General features: G+C 33.5%; 1 protein-coding gene across 6 annotated transcripts in view; it reads left to right on the top strand.

Annotated features, from left to right (window-relative positions):
- The window catches only part of TRAPPC13 (trafficking protein particle complex 13), a 35660-nt gene that overhangs the window by 9881 nt on the left and 5500 nt on the right, over window positions 1-20279 (top strand). For 4 of the 6 annotated variants that reach the window (XM_027520594.1, XM_027520595.1, XM_027520599.1 and 1 more), the window contains exons 2-10: window positions 255-323; window positions 879-978; window positions 2610-2694; window positions 7150-7277; window positions 10220-10292; window positions 12412-12456; window positions 15962-15979; window positions 17815-17948; window positions 19176-19374. In XM_027520594.1, the coding sequence (XP_027376395.1) occupies window positions 255-323; window positions 879-978; window positions 2610-2694; window positions 7150-7277; window positions 10220-10292; window positions 12412-12456; window positions 15962-15979; window positions 17815-17948; window positions 19176-19374 (851 nt within the window). The remainder of the gene's footprint in view (window positions 1-254; window positions 324-878; window positions 979-2609; window positions 2695-7149; window positions 7278-10219; window positions 10293-12411; window positions 12457-15961; window positions 15980-17814; window positions 17949-19175; window positions 19375-20279) is intronic. The other 2 variants (XM_027520596.1, XM_027520597.1) reach the window with 1 other exon arrangement.

Genomic DNA, 20279 nt, shown 5'->3' with positions numbered 1-20279 from the left:
CTTGGATTGTAAGTAAAAGCAAAATTGTTCTCTTTGTCATATATAAAATTCTTATTGTTACATATTAACATTTTTAGTAAATTATTGCTGTATAGTATTCTTGGGAAATACTTAATATTATACTAATTTAGGTCATATTTAGATTATATTTTACCGTAGTATAAAATTGATTAACCTCATACATTGAACTTGGGAACACTGGCATAAAATATTAATATCTTCTTTCTTTTTTTCCCTACTTTTCTAAATGACAGTAATGCGGTTGACCAAACCTACTTTATTCACCAATATTCCAGTAACATGTGAAGAGAAAGACTTACCTGGTATGACACATGCTTTATTCTTCTTGTACCTAGGAAAGAGTTGTATTACCTTGGGGATAAGCCTAGCCTTGCCAATCTTACACTAACTATTTGCTGTATCCTTCATTGTTTGTTTTTGTACATGTAAATATGGCCATCTGAGCAGTAAGTCTCACTCATAATCTATAAATCAAGACACTATTGATATCCCATGGCAACAGAGACTTTTAGTTTTAGTAAAAACACATTCCTTGTAATAATACTATTAAAATTTTGTTTATCCTCACATGTTCCATCAATGTATGTTAGCATTCCCTTTATTAAAAATTATTGGAGCTTCTATATTTTATATCTCATGACCTACATTTTCCTTTGTCCCTAAAGTGTTCATTTTCTGTAGAAACAGAATTTTTTGGTGTGCATTGTTGTAATGAAGATTAGAAATTAGATTTTTTTAAAATATAATTTTTGCTCTGAGATTATTTTTTTTAAATATCTCTCAAAACTATTTCTTCACATAAATAAAAGTTATTTACAAGATCAATGTTAGAATTTGATGTTTTTCTCTTTCTACAGGAGATCTCTTTAACCAACTTATGAGAGATGATCCTTCAACTGTAAATGGTGCAGAAATTTTAATGTTGGGAGAAATGTTGACCTTACCACAGAATTTTGGGTAAGAATCGTATGCTCACGTTTGAAACACAATAGCACTCTGAAGCCATTACAGATCATGTTTTCAAAAGATAACTATAGGATGGAAAAATGCTCATGATACATTTAAGTGGTTGAAAAAAAAAATTTAACAGAAATTGTACTCTTTGATTCTGGTTGTTGTTGTTGTTGTTGTTGTTGTTTAAATAAATGCATACCAAGTGTTAATAGTGGTTCCTAGGGTGGTAGAATTTTAACTTTCTTCTTTGGTGGTTGTGGTTTAGTTGCTAAGTCATGTCTAATTCTTTGTGACCCCATGGACTGTGGCTCCAGGCTCCTCTGTCCATAGGATTTTCCATGCAAAATATTGGAGTGGGTTGCCATTTCCTTCTCCAGGATATCTTCCCTACCCAGGGATCAAGCCTGCATCTCCTACATTGCAGGCAGATTCTTTACCAACTGAGCCAGCAGACAAGCCTATAGATCTTTTTAAATGCCTGTGTATTCCTTTATTTTAAAGGATTCAGTCTCAGCGTCTTTCAGAATCAGCTCTTTTCTTCACCTTCACAGCCCTTTACCATCATAAGTTATTGGACTTGTCAGCTTATTAGGAACTCTAAATGTTTTATTCCTCTCTTGCTCTTAGTTATTCTCTTATTCTAGATTATTACTGAGGTAAAAGCCCCTGGTCCCACTCTGTTTGCAACCAAGATAATTTTTAAAGGTTTATAGAATGTGGTCATTGATTAGTGTCTTGAGAGCTTAGAAATATATTCATGTAAAAAATGTTCATATTAAAATATATTTATATAAACCTACATACATTTATATGTTAATATGCATTATATATAATATATACTAGGCTTCCCTGGTAGCTCAGCTGGTAAAGAATCTGCCTGCAATGCAGGAGACCCCTGTTCAATTCCTGGGTCGGAAAGATCCGCTAAGAAGGGATAGGCTATCCACTCCAGTACTCTTGGGCTTCCCTGGTGGCTCAGCTGGTAAAGTATCCACCTACAATGCTGGAGACCTGGGTTTGATCCCTGGATTGGGAAGATCCCCTGGAGAAGGGAACAACTACCCACTCCAATATTTTGGCCTGGAGAATTCCATGGACTGTGTAGGCCATGGGGTCGCAAAGAGTAGGACATGACTGAGCCACTACTTATAAAGTAATGCCACTAGTCATTTTGATTAGAATAAGTTAGAAAAGTAAAATAAATTGGTAAAAATACTCTGAAATCAATAACTTGATCCCTTCTAGATTCAGGGCATAAGTTATTTCAAATATTGCCTTTTGTAGCCTCCTTATTAAGACTTTTAACGTGGATCTGATTTCAATGACTTATTTTTAGGAGGGCTGTTAGTTTTGCCAGTAGTTGAGGGTCAAGTTATATAGCATGCTTTATAGATTAAATCTGTATTTTGAATTGCACTAGATAATGAGTGAGCAGCCTAGTGTAAACAAAGAAATACTGAAATAGTATTTCACCTGAGTTACGGAAGCCACTCTGCCATGACAAGGCTGTAATCCATGAAGGGATTACTATCCTTTAGTAACTTCTCTATTTGATATTCTCAATGGTGCATAAATAGAATATTTGTGATAAAACTTGAATGGATTTCTGTCTAAAAATTTATTTTATTTCACAGGAATATATTTTTGGGAGAGACCTTTTCCAGTTATATCAGTGTCCATAATGATAGCAATCAAGTTGTAAAAGATATATTGGTTAAAGTAAGTGGCATTCTTTTCGGGGATAATTTTTTTTTTTTTTTACTTTATAATTTCTATTCTTAATGTTTTGAGACTTCATTAAAATACATGTTCGATACTGACTTTTTAATTGTTATTATTAGCAAGTATTAATTGAACACCCTAAGTTATAAGATATGCTTTGAACAGAATCATTGTTCCTTATCCTCAAAGTTTGTGATAGCTTGGATGAGAAAATATACCAAAGGTAAATAGCACTTAAATTTCTGTTAATGATTTATGATTAACACAATAAAGGCTGAATTTCAGAGGAGAGATCATCACTGGGGATTGCATCATTCAGGAAGGGCTGTTGAAGGAGAGGGAACACAGAAAGGTCTTGAAAGAATGGCAGGGTTTAGAAGGAAAGACGAAAGAGGGGCGTGGCGATTGGAAGCAGGAACATAGGAATATGTAGTGTGTTCTTGTAGCAGTGAACAGAATTCACTTAGTAAAAGCAAGTAAGGTTGTATAGATAGGTAGTAACCACACAGTAAGTGAGCATCTTGAAAGCCAGACTAAGTCTGAGGTTATTTTAAGACAGTGTGCAATCAGTGGAGAATTTTGAGCAGAGGTTCGTGTTGGAAGGCTAACACAAAAGCATTGTATGGGATGGTTTGTAGGAAATAAGCCAGTTAGAAGATTCTTACAGTTTTGAGAATCAAGAGATAGAATATGCTAGCTCATTTAAACACCTTGGATATATTCACAAAGAAAAAGAGCTTGAAAAAGAAAAAAATTCATTGTCAAATCTGTATTCACGTGGCATTTATAATAACAAATGAGACAATACTAATAAATATCCTACTTTGAAGTCTTTGCGTTAGGAAATATTAGGTTAGAATTTACTGCAGAAAGCTTGTTAACTGATTTCTTTTTTAAATAAAATCTTTTTAAAAGTTTTAGTTCTTACAGACAAAACCACTGCCACTCCTCATGACTTAATGTGATCTTTGCTTTCTCTGTATTTTTCTTGACATTTGCTTTGAAGTTTTATCACAATTTCATTGATTTCATTATTTGACAAACATTTATTAATTGCCTACTGTGTGCCAGGCTCTGTGTTACAGTGGTGAAGAAGAGAAGACATCCCTTTTTAAATCCTGCTCATCCAAAAACCAATTTGGAGCATGAAACCTACCCTGTAATTGTATTCCCCTTCCTCAAGCCAGCCAGCCATCCCTCTTTTACTCTGTATTATCTTCCCAAAACATTTAAATTCCATAGGGACAGAGATTTTGGTCTCTTTTTTTCACTGCTTTATCTCCAATTCCTGGAAAAGTCCTGGTGGTAATTAGGAAGTAAATGTTAAGTGCAGCAGTTATAACATGAAAAAGGAAAAAGGTATAAGTGTTTAGCTATATATATAATACATACTGTAGTTATGATTGATGTTTAACAGGTAACACATAGGGAAACAAACTGGACAGAAAGCCCATGGGTTTGACTGTTTTCTTTTCTTCCCCTCCTCCTTCTCTAATGTCTAAAATGTTAAAGAATTTTGAATTTTAGTTTCGTTGCTTATTAGTTGTATAACCTATGGAGAGTTGTTCTTTCTGTGTTCTCTCACTTGTATGTAAAACAGGGATGGTACAATTACCTGCTTCAGGATTTATTCAGTCACTAAGTCGTGTCCCACTATTTGCAACCCATGGACTGCAGGATGCCAGACTTCCGTGTCCTTCCCTCCCTCTTGGAATTTGCTCAAACTCATGTCCGTTGATTCAGTGATGGGATCCAAACATCTCATTCTCTGTCGCCACCTTCTCCTCCTGCCCACGATCTTTCCCAGCAGCAGGGTCTTTTCTAGTGAGTCAGCTCTTTGCATCAGGCCAAAGTGTTGGTGCTTCAGCTTCAACCATCAGTTCTTCCAAAATGAATATTCAGGGTTCATTTCCTTAAGGATTGATTGGTTTGATCTTGCTGTCCAAGGGACTCTCAAGAGTCTTTTCCAGTACCACAGCTTGAAAGCATCAATTCTTCTGCATTCAGCCGCCTTCATGGTCCAACTCTCACATCTGTACATGACTACTAGAAAAACCATAGCTTTGACTGTACAGACCTTTGTCGACAAAGTGATGTCTCTGCTTTTTTAATACTCTGTCTAGGTTTGTCATAGCTTTTCTTCCAAGAAGTAAGCATCTTTTTAATTCCATGGCTATAGTCACCATCTGCAGTGATTTTGGAGCCCAAGAAAATAAAATCTGCAACTTTTTCCCCTTTTCCCCATCTATTTGCCATGAAGTAATGGGACCAGATGCCATGATCTTAGTTTTTAGAATGTTGATTTTTAAGCCAGCTTTTTCACTCTCTTCTTTCACCTTAAGCAAGAGGCTCTTTAGTTTCTCTTCACTTTCTCCCATTAGGATAGTATCATCTGCATATCTCATATTGTTGATGTTTCTCACAGCAATCTTGATTCCAGCTTGTGATTGCTCTAGCCTGGCATTTCACATGATGTACTCTGCATATAAGTTAAATAAACAGGGTGACAATATACACCCTTGATGTACTCCTTTCCCAATTTTGAACCAGTCTGTTGTTCCATGTCTAGTTCTAACTTATGCTTCTTGACATGCATATAGATTTCTCAGGACACAGATCAGGTGGTCTGGTATTCCCATCTCTTTAAGAATTTTCCACAGTTTGTTGTGATCCACATGGTCAAGGCTTTAGTATAGTCAGTGAAGCCTTAGTAAATATTTTTCTGGAATTCCCTTGCTGTTTCTATGTCCAACGGATGTTGGCGATTTGATCTCTGTTTCCTCCGCCATTTCTGAATCCAGCTTGTACATCTGAAAGGTCTCAGTTCCTGTACTGTTGAAGCTTGTCGCAGGCATCAGGTGAGTAAAGTGCTTAGAACAGGGCCTTGCGCATGGTAGGGGCCCAGTGTGAGCTACTACTACTGTTTAGTAACTGAATATAATAACAAAAGAGAGGGCACTAATAAATATCCACTTTGAAGTGCCTGCATTAAGAATGTTAGGTTAGAATTTACTGCTAAAAACTGAATTTTTTTAAACAAAATCTTTTTAAAAGTCTTAGCTCTTACAGGCAAAACCGCTTCCACTCCCTGTGACTTAATGTGATCTTTGCTTTATCTGTATTTTTCTTGACACTTGCCTTGAAGTTTTATCATAATTTCATTATTTGACAAACCTTTATTAATTACTTACTGTGTGCCAGGCACCATGTTATAGCAGTGAAGAAGAGAACACAAGAGGTTCCTACTTCAATGCTGCTGCTGCTGCTAAGTCGCGCCAGTCGTGTCCGACTCTGTGCGACCCCCACAGACTGCAGCCCATCAGGCTCCCCCGTCCCTGGGATTCTCCAGGCAAGAACACTGGAGTGGGTTGCCATTTCTTCCTCCGATGCATGAAAGTAAAAAGTGAAAGTGAAGTCGCTCAGTCGTGTCCAACTCTTAGCGACCCCATGGACTGCAGCCTACCAGGCTCCTCCATCCATGGGATTTGCCAGGCAAGAGTACTGGAGTGGGATGCCATTGCCTTCTCAATAGACCATTTTTGGTAGGGGAGATGGAAAGAAACAGGTGGGCAAAAAATCATAAGGTAATTACAGGTGGTAATAAATGTTACAAAAGAAATTAGCAGGGAATGTGGTAGAAAGTAACTTAGTGGGGGCAGGTTGCTAAGTTAGAGAAACTGGTTCTTTCTTAGTTGATGACTTTAATGTTGATCTCTACTTCTGCAAATCAGTTGGTTTCTGACTTCTAATGTTGTTTTGAATGATTGTTTACCTTTTAGTGCTATATACTAACACGTGTACACATCTGTATATGTTTCTGTAATATCCATCTGTCTATATATAAATTTTAAAACCATAGGTTCATATGGATGCCCCAAATTCCAGTCCAGTACCAAAGGTTTCATTGTAGCCTTCTCACTTTTCTTATTTGTACTTTTTTGTCCCCAAAGGTCAGAAACCTGTCTCTTGCTACCCATAATGTATATGTTTTTTGTTTAATCCTGGTATACACATAGAAGTTTTAAAATTGCTAATCTGTACCCTTGCCAAAAAGCAGATGTTCAAGAGTAAAACATTTGTATGCCATTCTTTTTGTTTTTAGCTTTTGTTTGCCAAACGTAAATTGGTTCTTACTTTTCCTTTGCCCTTGGTATGGTTGTGTTCATTTGCAGTAGTTAGGTTCATTCGATGCTGTATGGATTCCATTTTGGATTCCCCCTACTTCATGGCTGATTTATTTATTTTCAGATGTGCGTTTGTATGAACCATTACTCTTTTCTAAGCATCAGAGAAATGTGACATCTCTACAGAGAGATGTGTACAGAGAAGTGTCACTCTCCTTTCATCCCTACTGCCTTGCTTGCTCCTGTTCCCCTATTCCTTCTACCCATACTCACCCACAACCTGTAGGTAACCAAGTTCACTTGTATTTTATTCTCTCTTTCTTTCAAGGCTGATCTTCAGACAAGTTCTCAGCGTTTGAATCTTTCAGCCTCTAATGCTGCAGTGGCTGAACTTAAACCCGATTGTTGTATTGATGATGTCATACACCATGAAGTAAAGGAAATTGGAACACACATGTAAGAATTAGTTTTACTACATGTCAAAGGCTTTTACTTATAACAGCCTTTATCTGAAATTTTTGCTTTATTTCCACTCATTATCAAGCCTGAAAAATTACTTCAGAAGGAGTTTTATGTGCCATGTTTACATGTTTGCCAGAAACAGACTTTAAACAAAATGTTTATTGTGTAAGGGGAAAAAAATGTTCATTTATCTCTAGTTTTATTTTTGCATCTGCAGTCTGACTGAAAAATAAAAATCCATGCTGCAAACCTTTAAAACCCAGGTGGTACTCTAAAAATACTTTTACAGTATGTTTATTCTTTTGAAATGCTAACAACTGATGTTAATAACATTTATTTTTAAATTCACAGCTTTTCAGTTCTGGGTTTAACTATATAAATACACTCTATCCTGAGAGTTCAAAAGTAGAGAACCAAAATAAAACAAACTATGAGAGGAAAAAGAAATGTCAAATTCTGTATCCCTGGCCTGTGTAGGTATTTGAATGTGAATGCTCTGTTTTTCTTTGTCTGAGAGGCAAAAATGAACAATTCAGAGCCACCTAAAGTAATTTTAGATTTCTCTATCTGCCTTACCACTCCCACATATAGTTGATTCTCAAAGTCCTATTCTTGTTAATTATCTCTCAGTAGCTTCTCTTCATCTCTTCTTACATCACCATTTCTGTTTCTCTTTCTTGTCTTAAAGAAGTACATATAATATTATCTATCATTTAATAATAAAATAATAATTTTTATTTATATATATATAAATTTATATATTTATTATAATTATAATTTATTTATATATTTTATATATAATTATATATATAATAAATATATATTTATTTTATAATATAATAATATTTATTATAAAAGTGCCTCTGTTTAGGCACTTTTTAATGTATATTCTGGGCTTCCTTGGTGGCTCAGATCGTAAAGAGTCTGCCTGCAATGCAGGAGACCCAGGTTCGATTCCTGGGTCTGAAAGATCCTCTGGAGAAGAGAGTGACAACTCACTCCAGTTTGCTTGCCTGGAGAATCTCATGAGCAGAGGAGGCAATCCATGGGATCCCATAAAGTTAGACATGACTGAGCAACTAACACTAATACATATTCTGTGGTTGGTATAAGCTTTGGTGTCAGATTTTCTGGAATTCAGATGTTAGCTCAATCATTTATTTAACTATGTGGTCTTGAATAAGTCACCTAACACTTCAGTGATCTCCCATTACCCTTAGGAAATTCTGACTTTATATAGTTTTTGCAGAGCTCTCCATACCTAATCCTTAACAAATAGTCTCGTTCCACCTTTCATCATACTTCGCTCCCACTTTACACTGCGGTTATATTGGACTGTTTTACCTCTGAATTCCTCCACAACTTGAAATGTATTCTTCTCTTATAAAGGAATGCCTATGTCATTTTGTTTAGTTTAATTTTACTTCTTCAAATATTTTTCTATGTCTTTTGTACTTGAAATTATTCACTGAGTGCCTGCTGTTCCCATTAAAGTATGAATTCCACAAAGTTGGCTGTATCCTCAGAATTTAGCAGAGAAATAGTGGTCAATATTTGTTGAAATTGAGTTTATTGAAATGATAATAAATGTGTAAAATCCCCATTTTACAGAAAATGAGACTTTTGTAGAATTAAATAGCCAGTAAATAATGGCATGGAGCTCAAATCTAGCTTCAAAATCTGTACTTTGTTTCCAACCGTGAATACTAGGAGAGCAGGTGTTGAGTTTTGATCAACTCTAAATCCCTAGCACCTAGTTTAGTACCAGGTACAAATATAAAAAAGAAATTAAATTACCTATAATGTCACCTCCTAGCATAACCACTATTAAGATATTGGTATACTTCAGTCTTTTTATGTGTATATATAACAGATATGTATAAATAAATAATATTTTGTAAAATTGTGATAAAATTACCCCATGGCTTTATCTTTTTTAATGCACCAAGAACATTTTCCCACTTGAGTCAGTATTCTTTGAAAAGATTCTTAAAATGATTTTATCTACACAGTTGGACCATGTACTGTAATTTGTTTACTCTGATGTTAAACTTTCCACTTGTTCAGTTATAAATAACACAGTGATGAACACCTTAATATTTCCTGTGATAGATTACTTGAAATGGGTTTACTATAGGAGCATATAAGCATTTTTAAGACTCCTTTCCTGAAGGATTGTTTTCTCAATTTTTATAACCAGTAGCAGTATAAAGAGATTCAGTTTCTCTAAACCCTCAACAACCCTGTTATTTCTTGGAAGGAATTTTTGCCAGATCTTAAGATGGGGAAAAATCTTACCTCATTATTGTAATTTGTAATTTGTTTTTTCAACTACTTGTAAGGGTGAACATTTTCATATTTTTGTTAGTATATCATGGTACTGTGATTTATATTCTTTTCTCCTATTTTGAGTGAGATACTAATGTTATGCCTACAAAGCTTGATATTGTTAGAAGCCTTTTATCCCAATATGTTGTCCTTTTTTAAATTTTGTTTTAGTGTCTTTGATTTATCCAGTTTGTAAATTTGTAGAGGTCATCCTTTCCATTGGATTTATATTAAAAAGCCTTTCCTCATCTTGGAATTTTTTTTTTTAATTTGTTATTTTCTTCTAGTTTATGTGAACTTATTTTTAATATTCAACTGTTTAGTTATCCTGGTGTTTATTTTGGATCATGCTTCACTTTTTGAAGAAAAAGTTTCTGACTCTGTCTTTAAAAATGGTATATCTTATTTTACTAATCATAGCTTTCTTGTTCATGGAAATATATCTATATCTACTGAAACTTTTTTTCCTGCTCTAGGCTCATTTGACTACACTTTCACATCATTGGTATATTTTCAAATTTGTTGATAGAGTTGAAATGTAGTAGATTAGGTATTAAAAAACAAAATTGAAAAGATTCAGAAATCATTAAGACATCTTTCTGTTTCAGCTTGGTGTGTGCAGTGAGTTACACGACTCAGAGTGGAGAAAAAATGTATTTTAGAAAATTCTTCAAGTTTCAGGTATCAAATCTGATGGTGGGAAATGGTGTTTAGGTGCCTTCCCCCTACCACCTCAGCCCCCAGGAAATTACAGCTATTTATCTGCAATAAAAACAGACTCCAAATAAAGCAAATACTCTTAATGTTTTTGAATTTGTCATGTTACTAGCAATCTAAAGTCAGACTAAGTTAAATAAAAACAGAAATTATCATTGGCAGTATAATGTTTTTATTTTTAAAAAAAATTGTTTGGTTTTCATGCCTTGACAAAACATGCAAGAATCCAGAAGATGGATAAAATGACTATAAAGTCCAGACAAAATAAGTGTCAATAATATCAGATTTCTAAAGAAATATTTAAATGAAGGATTATTGATTTGGGTTAAGTGGACCAAGCTTCCTTCAGAGAAATCATGAGTCACTGAAATTGCAGTTAGAAGTTTTTATTAATACACAGTTTTCAAAGTCCATAATCAAAGAATAATTTAAAACCACTGTTTTAACGCATCTGTGTGTATGGATAGGGAAATGAGATGACCATATACAGTTATGTAGATTTAGATATGACACTATATATATTTTTTACTCCTCTGTACGTGGAAGAAAAAGTACTATCGATAGGAAGAAAAAAATTATTATTGCTTTGTTGTTATTGCTTTTGTTATCACTCATCTGTTTAAGATTTTGCATGTCTTTTAAAAGAAAATAAAAGGTTTGATTGTTTATTTTGATAAATATACTTAGTGAAATATGTAGAGAAAAATACACAAACATATATGTGTTCAGTTTAACAAAATACTGTGAAGTGTAAATCCATATAACTCATGTAATTGTCACCCAGTAAAGAAATTATGGTAGCTTCTTTTAAAATGCCTTTGGGATTGTTTTTGTTTGTTTTTGTTTTTACAAGAATATTGCATATCCATTTGAAAAGTCTATTACAATTAAAATTGGAAAATGCCTTTGACAAGCATAAACCCAAGATTTAAAAAAAATAAGCAAAATAAATGGCCAACCAGCAGTGTAAGAGGGTTCCCTTTTCTCCACACCCTCTCCAGCATTTATTGCTTGTAGACTTTTGGATCACAGCCATTCTGACTGGCGTGAAATGGTACCTCATTGTGGTTTTGATTTGCATTTCTCTGATAATGAGTGATGTTGAGCATCTTTTCATGTGTTAGCCATCTGTATGTCTTCTTTGGGAAATGTCTATTTAGTTCTTTGGCCCATTTTTTGATTGGGTCGTTTATTTTTCTGGAATTGAGCTGCAAGGAGTTGCTTGTATATTTTTGAGATTAGTTGTTTGTCAGTTGCTTCATTTGCTACTATTTTCTCCCATTCTGAAGGCTGTCTTTTCACCTTGCTTATAGTTTCCTTTGTTGTGCAGAAGCTTTTAATTTTAATTAGGTCCCATTTGTTTATTTTTGCTTTTATTTCCAATATTCTGGGTGGTGGGTCTTAGAGGATCCTGCTGTGATTTATGTCGGAGAGTGTTTTGCCTATGTTCTCCTCTAGGAATTTTATAGTTTCTGGTCTTAAGTTTAGATCTTTAATCCATTTTGAGTTTATTTTGGTGTATGGTGTTAGAAAGTGTTCTAGTTTCATTCTTTTGCAAGTGGTTGACCAGTTTTCCCAGCACCACTTATTAAAGAGATTGTCTCTAGTAAGCCAGAAAGAAAAACACCAATACAGTATACTAATGCTTATATATGGAATTTAGAAATATGGTAATGATAACCCTGTATGCGAGACAGCAAAAGAGACACAGATGTATAGAACAGTCTTTTGGACTCTATGGGAGAGGGAGAGGGTGGGATGATTTGGGATAATGGCATTGAAACATGTATAATATCATATAAGAAACAAATCACCAGTCTAGGTTCGATGTAGGATACAGGATGCTTGGGGCTGGTGCACTGGGATGACCCAGAGGGATGGTACGGGGAGGAAGGATGGAGGGGGGTTCAGGATGGGGAGCATGTGTACACCCATGACGGATTCATGTTGATGTATGGCAAAACCAATACAATATTGTAAAGTAATTAACCTCCAATTAAAATAAATAAATTTAATTAAAAATAAATAAACAAATGGCCAAATGATAATAATCTTCTTTGATTGGTATGCTTTATTCAACTAGGTTCTCAAACCATTGGATGTGAAAACCAAATTTTACAATGCAGAGGTAAGTGTGAGCACCTAATGGGATTTCATGTTCAACATTAAGATCTTATCTGACTAAAATTCTCATGTATTATATTTCTTTTCATATCAGAGTAAATTGCTGATATGACTACAAATTACTTGTGAAAAATGAGCATAAAGTTAAATCACAAGTGATTAATTTCACTGCAGATCTCTTTTAATCTGCTGTTTTCAATTTACATGGAATCAATATGCCTTGATTATTATTCTCATTAACTTTGAGGCTTTCACCTCCTTTCATTAAATGATGACCCTATGCTTCCATTTAATAGTTGTTGTTCCTGTCTAAAAACATTAGCAATCTGTTAAATATTTATAAATGTTGTTGTGATATTGCAAAAATTGAAGTAGTAGATCTAAACCTGCAAAAAATATTTAATATTTATATAGAAAAATATTAAGTAGAACTCAATACATTAAATTCTTTGTCCTGAAAAGTCAGTGTGAGATTGCTAAGTTTAGTGAATGATTTGAATTTCTCCTTAGGAGAAACAAATTTGGCAAAAATATAGAAAAGAGTAACTTTTAGAATAGAAGATTATCTTCTGTTCTAACAAAAGATATAGAATATAATTTGTTATAAGGAAAAGGTTTAATTCTTGAATTTCTTTTACAAAATTCTATTTTATCCTGGTATCTAGAATTCCAGAAAAAACAGATTTCCTATTGGGCCTCTTACTCCCGAAAAGTCATGTGTTTCAGATCATAATGATAAACTCAGAGATATTCAAATATAGCATTTTGAAATGCAAATTATGTCTGTTACTCCAAAACCAGGTGATAAGAAATTTGTAGTCACATGTCAAATTTGATAATATTATTTTTACCATCAGCATCTCAGAGTTTTTATTCACTATAAAGTTTGTGCTACAGCTGGGCATACCAAAACATCTAAGATAAGGAACCTAACCCTGAAGTAAAAACCTATCAGGAGAAAAGAAAAAAGTGCATAAAATAAAAAAGTCACTAGTATAGTATATAGTGAGACTAGAAAGACTGGTACAAAAAAATGTGCTACAGGAACTCTGGGAATGAGATTCTGGAGTAGTCTAAGAAAGCTTCATGGTAAAGAAAGAGAACTGCCTCAGAGTCCAGAAGGAATAGGTGCTGGAAATGTAGTGTCAGAGCAGTGAAGGCATTCCAAGCAGAGGTGCAAGTGGAACATTGAGTATGTAGTGAAGAGTATACATATCACTATTTGATGGCAGGATTCAGTCTCATCAAGGAGATTATTAGATGTTTAAAGAGTTGATGTTTCTTTGTGGGGAGGGATAGGAGAATTGGGATAATACATATTTGTTCTACCTTTTTTTGTTATTAGTAATATATGTACTTAAATAGTCTTAATTTATTATTTCGCTGGAAAAGATTTCATTCATAGTATGAGGGGAGATTGGTAACTATTCTATTAGAAAAAATAGTTTGGAAAATTAAAAACAAATATGTAGGTGGGTCTTTTTTTTCCTGTAACTGACTCCTAGGAAAGCACATACTAAACTATTTTAAGTTTCCTTTGTTGAAATATGGTGGTACATGAGGGTACTTGTCAAGTAGTTTCATCACACCAATATTAAGGGTGAATTGCAAATTTTTTTAATTGCTAATAATTTCATAAATAACATAAAAGTAACATACTCCCCAAGAAAAAAGGAAGAAACCCACAAGTTTACCACAGCAAAAAAGTAATTGGTTCTTCATTAACCAGTTTTCTCTTTCAGTCTTTACTCATTTGTATATAATATTCTGTTCTTACAATCATAGTAACAATTTTGCTTTTTCAATTAACATTACATATAGACATGATCTTTAATGTAGACTTTGCCAACAAACTTCAGCTAAAAAATTTTCATAAAATTCTGAATTTTGAAAGTGACATTTCTTTAAAAATGAGGAGTGAGCAAATAGCATTTAGGATCTTTCTAATACATTAGGTATTACCTATTAGGCAAACTAATACTGTCCTGCCTGTGGCATAAAGCAGATTCTTTTAACCCCAACTAGGAAATTTGGGAGTTAGTTAAGCATACTAGTTTCAATAGTTTATTACACTATTCCATAGACCTTACCTGACAACTATTGTTAGCCCCACATTTGTCGCAAACATGTTTTTTTATGCTGCATCTAAAAATACTATGTGAATTACCAAAAGGAAAACAAGTTTAAGAAAGCTTTGCTAGGGAAAAAAAATGATATAAGAAGCTAGGCTTCAAACCTTTGGTTACCTGCTGAGTATAGTGCTCTATGCAAGGTACTGAAGAGAAATAAATATAAACTGAAATCTTCCCTATCCTCATAGCACTTAGATTTAGTGGAGGAGACATAACAGTGCTTCCCTGGTGGCTCAGGCGGTAGAGTTTGCCTGCAGTACGGGAGGCCCAGGTTCAATCACCTGGGCAGGGAAGATCCCCTGGAGAAGGAAATGGCAACCCATTCCAGTATTCTTGCCTGGAAAATCTCATGGACAGAGGAGCCTGGTGGGCTACAATCCATGGGGTCACAAAGAGTCGGACATGACTGAAGTGACTTAGCACTTGATATGACTTGATATCACAGTGTAAGCACCCCCACCCACCCTGATCATGAAGTGTACTTATACTCTGGGAACATAGGTGAAAAATGATTTCCAGCTTGATGTTTGATGAAAGAGCTGACATTTGAGATGGCCCATGGGAAATAAGCAACTTTAGCTGCTGCTGCTAAGTCGCTTCAGTTGTGTCCAACTCTGTGCGACCCCATAGACGGCAGCCCACCAGGCTCCCCCGTCCCTGGGATTCTCCAGGCAACCCAACTGGAGTGGGTTGCCATTTCCTTCTCCAATGCATGAAAGTGAAAAATGAATGTGAAGTTGCTCAGTCGTGTCCAACTCTTAGCAACCCCATGTACTGCAGCCTACCAGGCTCCTCCATCCTTGGGATTTTCCAGGCAAGAGTACTGGAATAGGGTGCCATTGCCTTCTCCAACTTTAGCTATATATATATATATATATATATATGAAAAGAAGACGAACTATGAAATCTGTTAACTCTCAATTGTTTGAAGTGGTCTAGTTCAGCATTCCCTGAAGTGTAACATCCCATTATTAGATAAATTTAGAAGAAGCTATATAGTATCTGTCCTGAATGTGGCAGATATTTGTATACCCATCCTAAGTAATCTATGAAGAATTACAAAGTGGTAAGAATTTAAAGAATTATAAAGGCACGGGATATGCCTCTCTCCCCTAAAGTATGCCCTTGAGTATTTGCTCCTGTTTAAGTGTTCACCTGCAGTGTTCTTTCTATTCATTTAACCTTAGCATTTTCACCTTTTTAGAAAAATGATTTGTCATATTTCTTTGTGTTACTTTCTGTTTACGTCCTTGTTTTACTAATGCTGTCTTGTTTAGTAAATTTAAAAAATGCAGAAATGCATTTAATTTTAAAGTTATTCTTTTCCTTTAACATTTAATCTGATTTTTCTAATTTTTCTTTTTATTTTTCCATTAGAGTGACCTCAGTTCTGTGGTAATTTGATTTTTTATTATAAATTTATATGCTTTTCTTACTTACCACTTTTTGACTTTGCCTAATTAATCTCTCCATACAAAACATAGTGGAAAAACAAAGTTAGTTGTGAATATACTTATGTGACTTTGAAAATATGTATATAATTTGTACTTTTTATATTATATTGATTGTCTTATTATATGAGAAAGTATACGTCAAAGACTAAATTGTCATATTGAAACAATTATATTCTTATATTAGTGTGTTTTCTGTAGTATTTTTTAAAAGAGGCCTTGTTAGCCTTGTTTAAATAGCCTTCGAATTTTCAACGTCTTAACATAAAATATCCTGTGATCCTTCACATCTTTGAATGAACTGTGTAGTTGAAATTCATCTTCAAATGCACAGTGGTTTTAGTCTTAATTCTGGGTCAGGTAAAGATGGCCCTTTAACAGTAAACTGAAGAAAATTAAATTTTCCCAAGTTGGTTAAAATCATATTTTCAAATTTCTAATATAAGCAACATTTGCTTATAAATTATATACACAATAAAAACTGTCTTAGCACTGAATTCTTAATTTTTTAAGTGTCAAGTAACTTTATACTAACTGTTCAAACTAACTTAATTTTCCATTATGCTGCTTGTTTTTCCTTTCATTTTATCTAAGCTCTTCTAAACTTATGCAGAAATTGAATTTTTAAATTTGAAATGTGGGTCTATGGTTATTTTTTTTAAGCAATGGATTGATGGGATATATTTACTTTTTGTTTTTTTGAGAAAAAATAAAATGCTGTTGAATGTGTACTTTCTTTTAAACTGATAAATCATTGTATTTCTATTTTATTAGGGCACATGTACCCAGGACAAAATAATAATATATTAAATTATAATTCCATCATTATAATTTGCAAATAATTTCCATTTTTATGGATTTAGTGTTAAAAAAGCCAAGTGCCAACATTTTTTGGTCATAGTTTATTTTATTTCTGTATATATATTACTATGAAACTTTTTGAATAAAGTAATTCTAGAATATCCTTAGTATACCATTTTATATATGTTTGTATCAAAAAAGAGGCAAGTTGTCTGTTATCCTGCGATTATATACCCCCCAAAATAACAAAATAGCATAAAAGAATGTTTAGCATAATTAGGGAATTTTAAAAATTATGTAAAAGTACATATGTAATTACCCCATGACTGAAATACTGCTGTATCTGTCAGTAAGACTACAAAGTACCTTTTGATTTAAAAACTCAAAGATTTCAAGTATAACTCACTTTTTTTTTTGCCCTGAATATACACTTAACAATAAACTGGGGAATCACTAATGAACACTAAAATAATTGCTTTATAAAGTTAAATCCTATAAGATTATAAAATAGATTATTCACTATACTATCTAATTTGAAATAATAATGAAAATTAAGTTAAATTATGCTGAAATAGTATAACAAAGACCTAATTATCTTAACACATTTCTGAAATGCTAAGTGCACAGGTGTATTCATTATCCTAGATTGCATTTTCACATTTGAATAACTTACCAGAAATTTTAAGATATATGTGAATGAAATTCCAGTTAAACATTTTTGGATGTCAATTCAAAAAAATATTATAGTTATCCCCCATCCATTGTTTGATAACTTATCAGTTGACTAACACTTGACTTTGCCCCTGTTAATTATGTTAGGATAAAGATTTCTTTTCTTGCATTAATTATGATAACTTTGATTTGCAGGCATGAACTAATCACATTTATGGTTAATGTTTTTTCTTCAAATAAATTAGATATTGTTGTTGAGGTAAATACTTTAAACACCATCATACTTTGGTGGATTTTTTTTTTCAGACTGATGAAGTATTTCTTGAAGCCCAGATTCAGAATATTACAACCTCACCTATGTTTATGGAGAAAGTTTCATTGGAGCCATCTATAATGTACAATGTAGCAGAATTAAATTCAGTCAACCAAGCTGGAGAATGGTAAATATGAATTGTGAACTATTTGTTTTTATTTTAAAAGACATGAACTTTTCTATCATTGTTACTCTTGGGTGATTTATGATTTTTTTAATTAACAGACTTTATTTTAGAAGAGAATTTTTAAATTTATAGAAAAATTTATCAGAAAGTGCAGCGTTCTCATGCGCCCTCCCCACTTACAGGGCCCCATACTGTTTATATTTTAACTTGGTGCATTTTTTACAATCAGCGAATCAGTATTGATAACTTACTATTAACTAAAATCCAGTTTACATTCGTGTTCACTTTCTGTGTTGTGCATTCTATGAGTTTTGACAAATGTAATGACATAGCCATCATGACTTTACCTTTTAAAATAATTTCACTGCCCTTAAATTCTCTCATGGTCCATCAGCTCTCCCTTCACATAAAAATAAGATCTTTACCATTTGTACCTGGAGCACTTATTCTTTCAATTTTCATAGTAACTCAGATAAATATGGAACATTTCATCCTTTATTCTGCAAATGATAGAATTGAGACATGGGAAGGAACGATGGAAAAGTTAGAGTGAACAGTAAGTTTCAAGATGGTGTATTCCCTCAACATCAAAAGGAGCGAGCATAGGAATAGATGATTTAATTTTTTACAAAAATGAAATACACATCTATGAGTAATTTATAAAAAGAATAAATAAATGTAAGATCAACATTAATATATATAAGAAGGTAATAGCTGGAGAAATACCTGATTTTATTAATCAAGAATGGAAATTTTACTTTTATTATGTTAGAATACAGTAAAGTGTGTAGCCTCTCATACCCCCACAGAGGAAAACAATATTTTTCCCCTCTTTGCCTGATCCTTTTATTCATTTGAAAATGATTCCTTAGTTTAGGGTATGTTTGTTTATTTTTGTTCATAATTTTAGAGAAAAGGGACAAGATACTGAAGGTTCTGATTTCTATTGCATTTTTTCAGTTAACTGATATACGTCCAATACTTTAGATAATATATTGCATTCTATTATAAAGAATCTGAAGATTTTCCTATCAACTGAAAAAAATTAAAGAAAAATAAGTCCTCTCAGTTCAAGTTCTTTTCATTTGTATTGAAACCACTGACCTGTTGTATTCTAGATCTTTGGATGGTAGATCATTCAGGTCCTATCCAAAGGAACCATCACAGCCATGGTTTTTCTTTTAAAAGATTCTAGAGAATTTTTCCATCTCTGTCTTCACCCCTCAGTGTAACTACATTTGGGTCAAGAGCATATTTGCAGCCGATGGATACACGCCAGTACTTATACTGCCTAAAACCCAAGAAGGAGTTTGCAGAAAAAGCAGGCATCATTAAGGGAGTAACGGTAATTGGAAAATTGGATATAGTATGGAAAACAAATCTAGGTGAAAGGGGAAGATTACAGACCAGCCAACTTCAAAGAATGGTGAGTCTAGAGAAAACACTGAAGGGGGTTTTGGCATGTTGGAGATTCAGATAGTTAGAACAAGTTAAATTCCCCTAGGTCTGTCACTAAAATCAGAGCACTATAAAAGGCATTAATATTACCAGAGAATAAAAGACAAATAATTTCACTGATACCTAGGTAGAAAATTGGTATTGATATGAATAGGAAATGTTCAGATGTTAATTTATCCATCGTACATGGCTTTCTACCATGTAAAGAACTTTTTTACTTTACCAAACAAATTAAAATAACTATATATCAGTTGTTTCCTCATATGGTAATTCATGCTCATTGTTTGTTTTTTTTTCTTCATTTTTTTTCATGCTCATTGTTATCTGACTTCCACTATATTAGAGTTATCTCTTTCTTTTTGCAATGTTTTGGAACTCTTGGATTTATACTGTATTTACCTACTCAGTTCATTCTTTTTTTAAAGATGTTTAAAATGTCAGTTATCTGAAACTCATGTGAGTCCCACTCAAATTATCTTGTAAACACTGGTTGGATACTTTATCTAATTTCTACTCTGAGAGTATGGATAGCGACCAGCCTTCTTTTTCTTGTGCTAGTGAAAATATGCTACAGAATCCTCTATTTATACTGAATATTACCTGCTGAGATACGTTCTAAAATTTACTTTTACTATTTGAGGTAAAAATTGAAAAAAGAGATTACCACTGGGCCTAGTTTAAAACATAGCCATTAGCTATCATGCTGTCATGGCATTTTGATTCTACTGTCTGTCCATATCAGTGAATCTTGTAGAACAGACATGATTTGCTTCTTCAGTGTCTTCCATTTATTTCAGTGTCTTCCTCTACCTGTTTAGGCAATAACCTCACCTATGCAGAGTTATGTTTCTTTAAGCTACAGTAAGTATCTTT

The sequence above is a fragment of the Bos indicus x Bos taurus genome, chromosome 20 (assembly GCF_003369695.1).
Source record: "Bos indicus x Bos taurus breed Angus x Brahman F1 hybrid chromosome 20, Bos_hybrid_MaternalHap_v2.0, whole genome shotgun sequence".
Taxonomy (NCBI): Eukaryota; Metazoa; Chordata; class Mammalia; order Artiodactyla; family Bovidae; genus Bos; species Bos indicus x Bos taurus.
The sequence above is the reverse complement of the archived record's forward strand: the minus strand, read 5'-3'. Positions and strand labels throughout refer to the sequence as shown.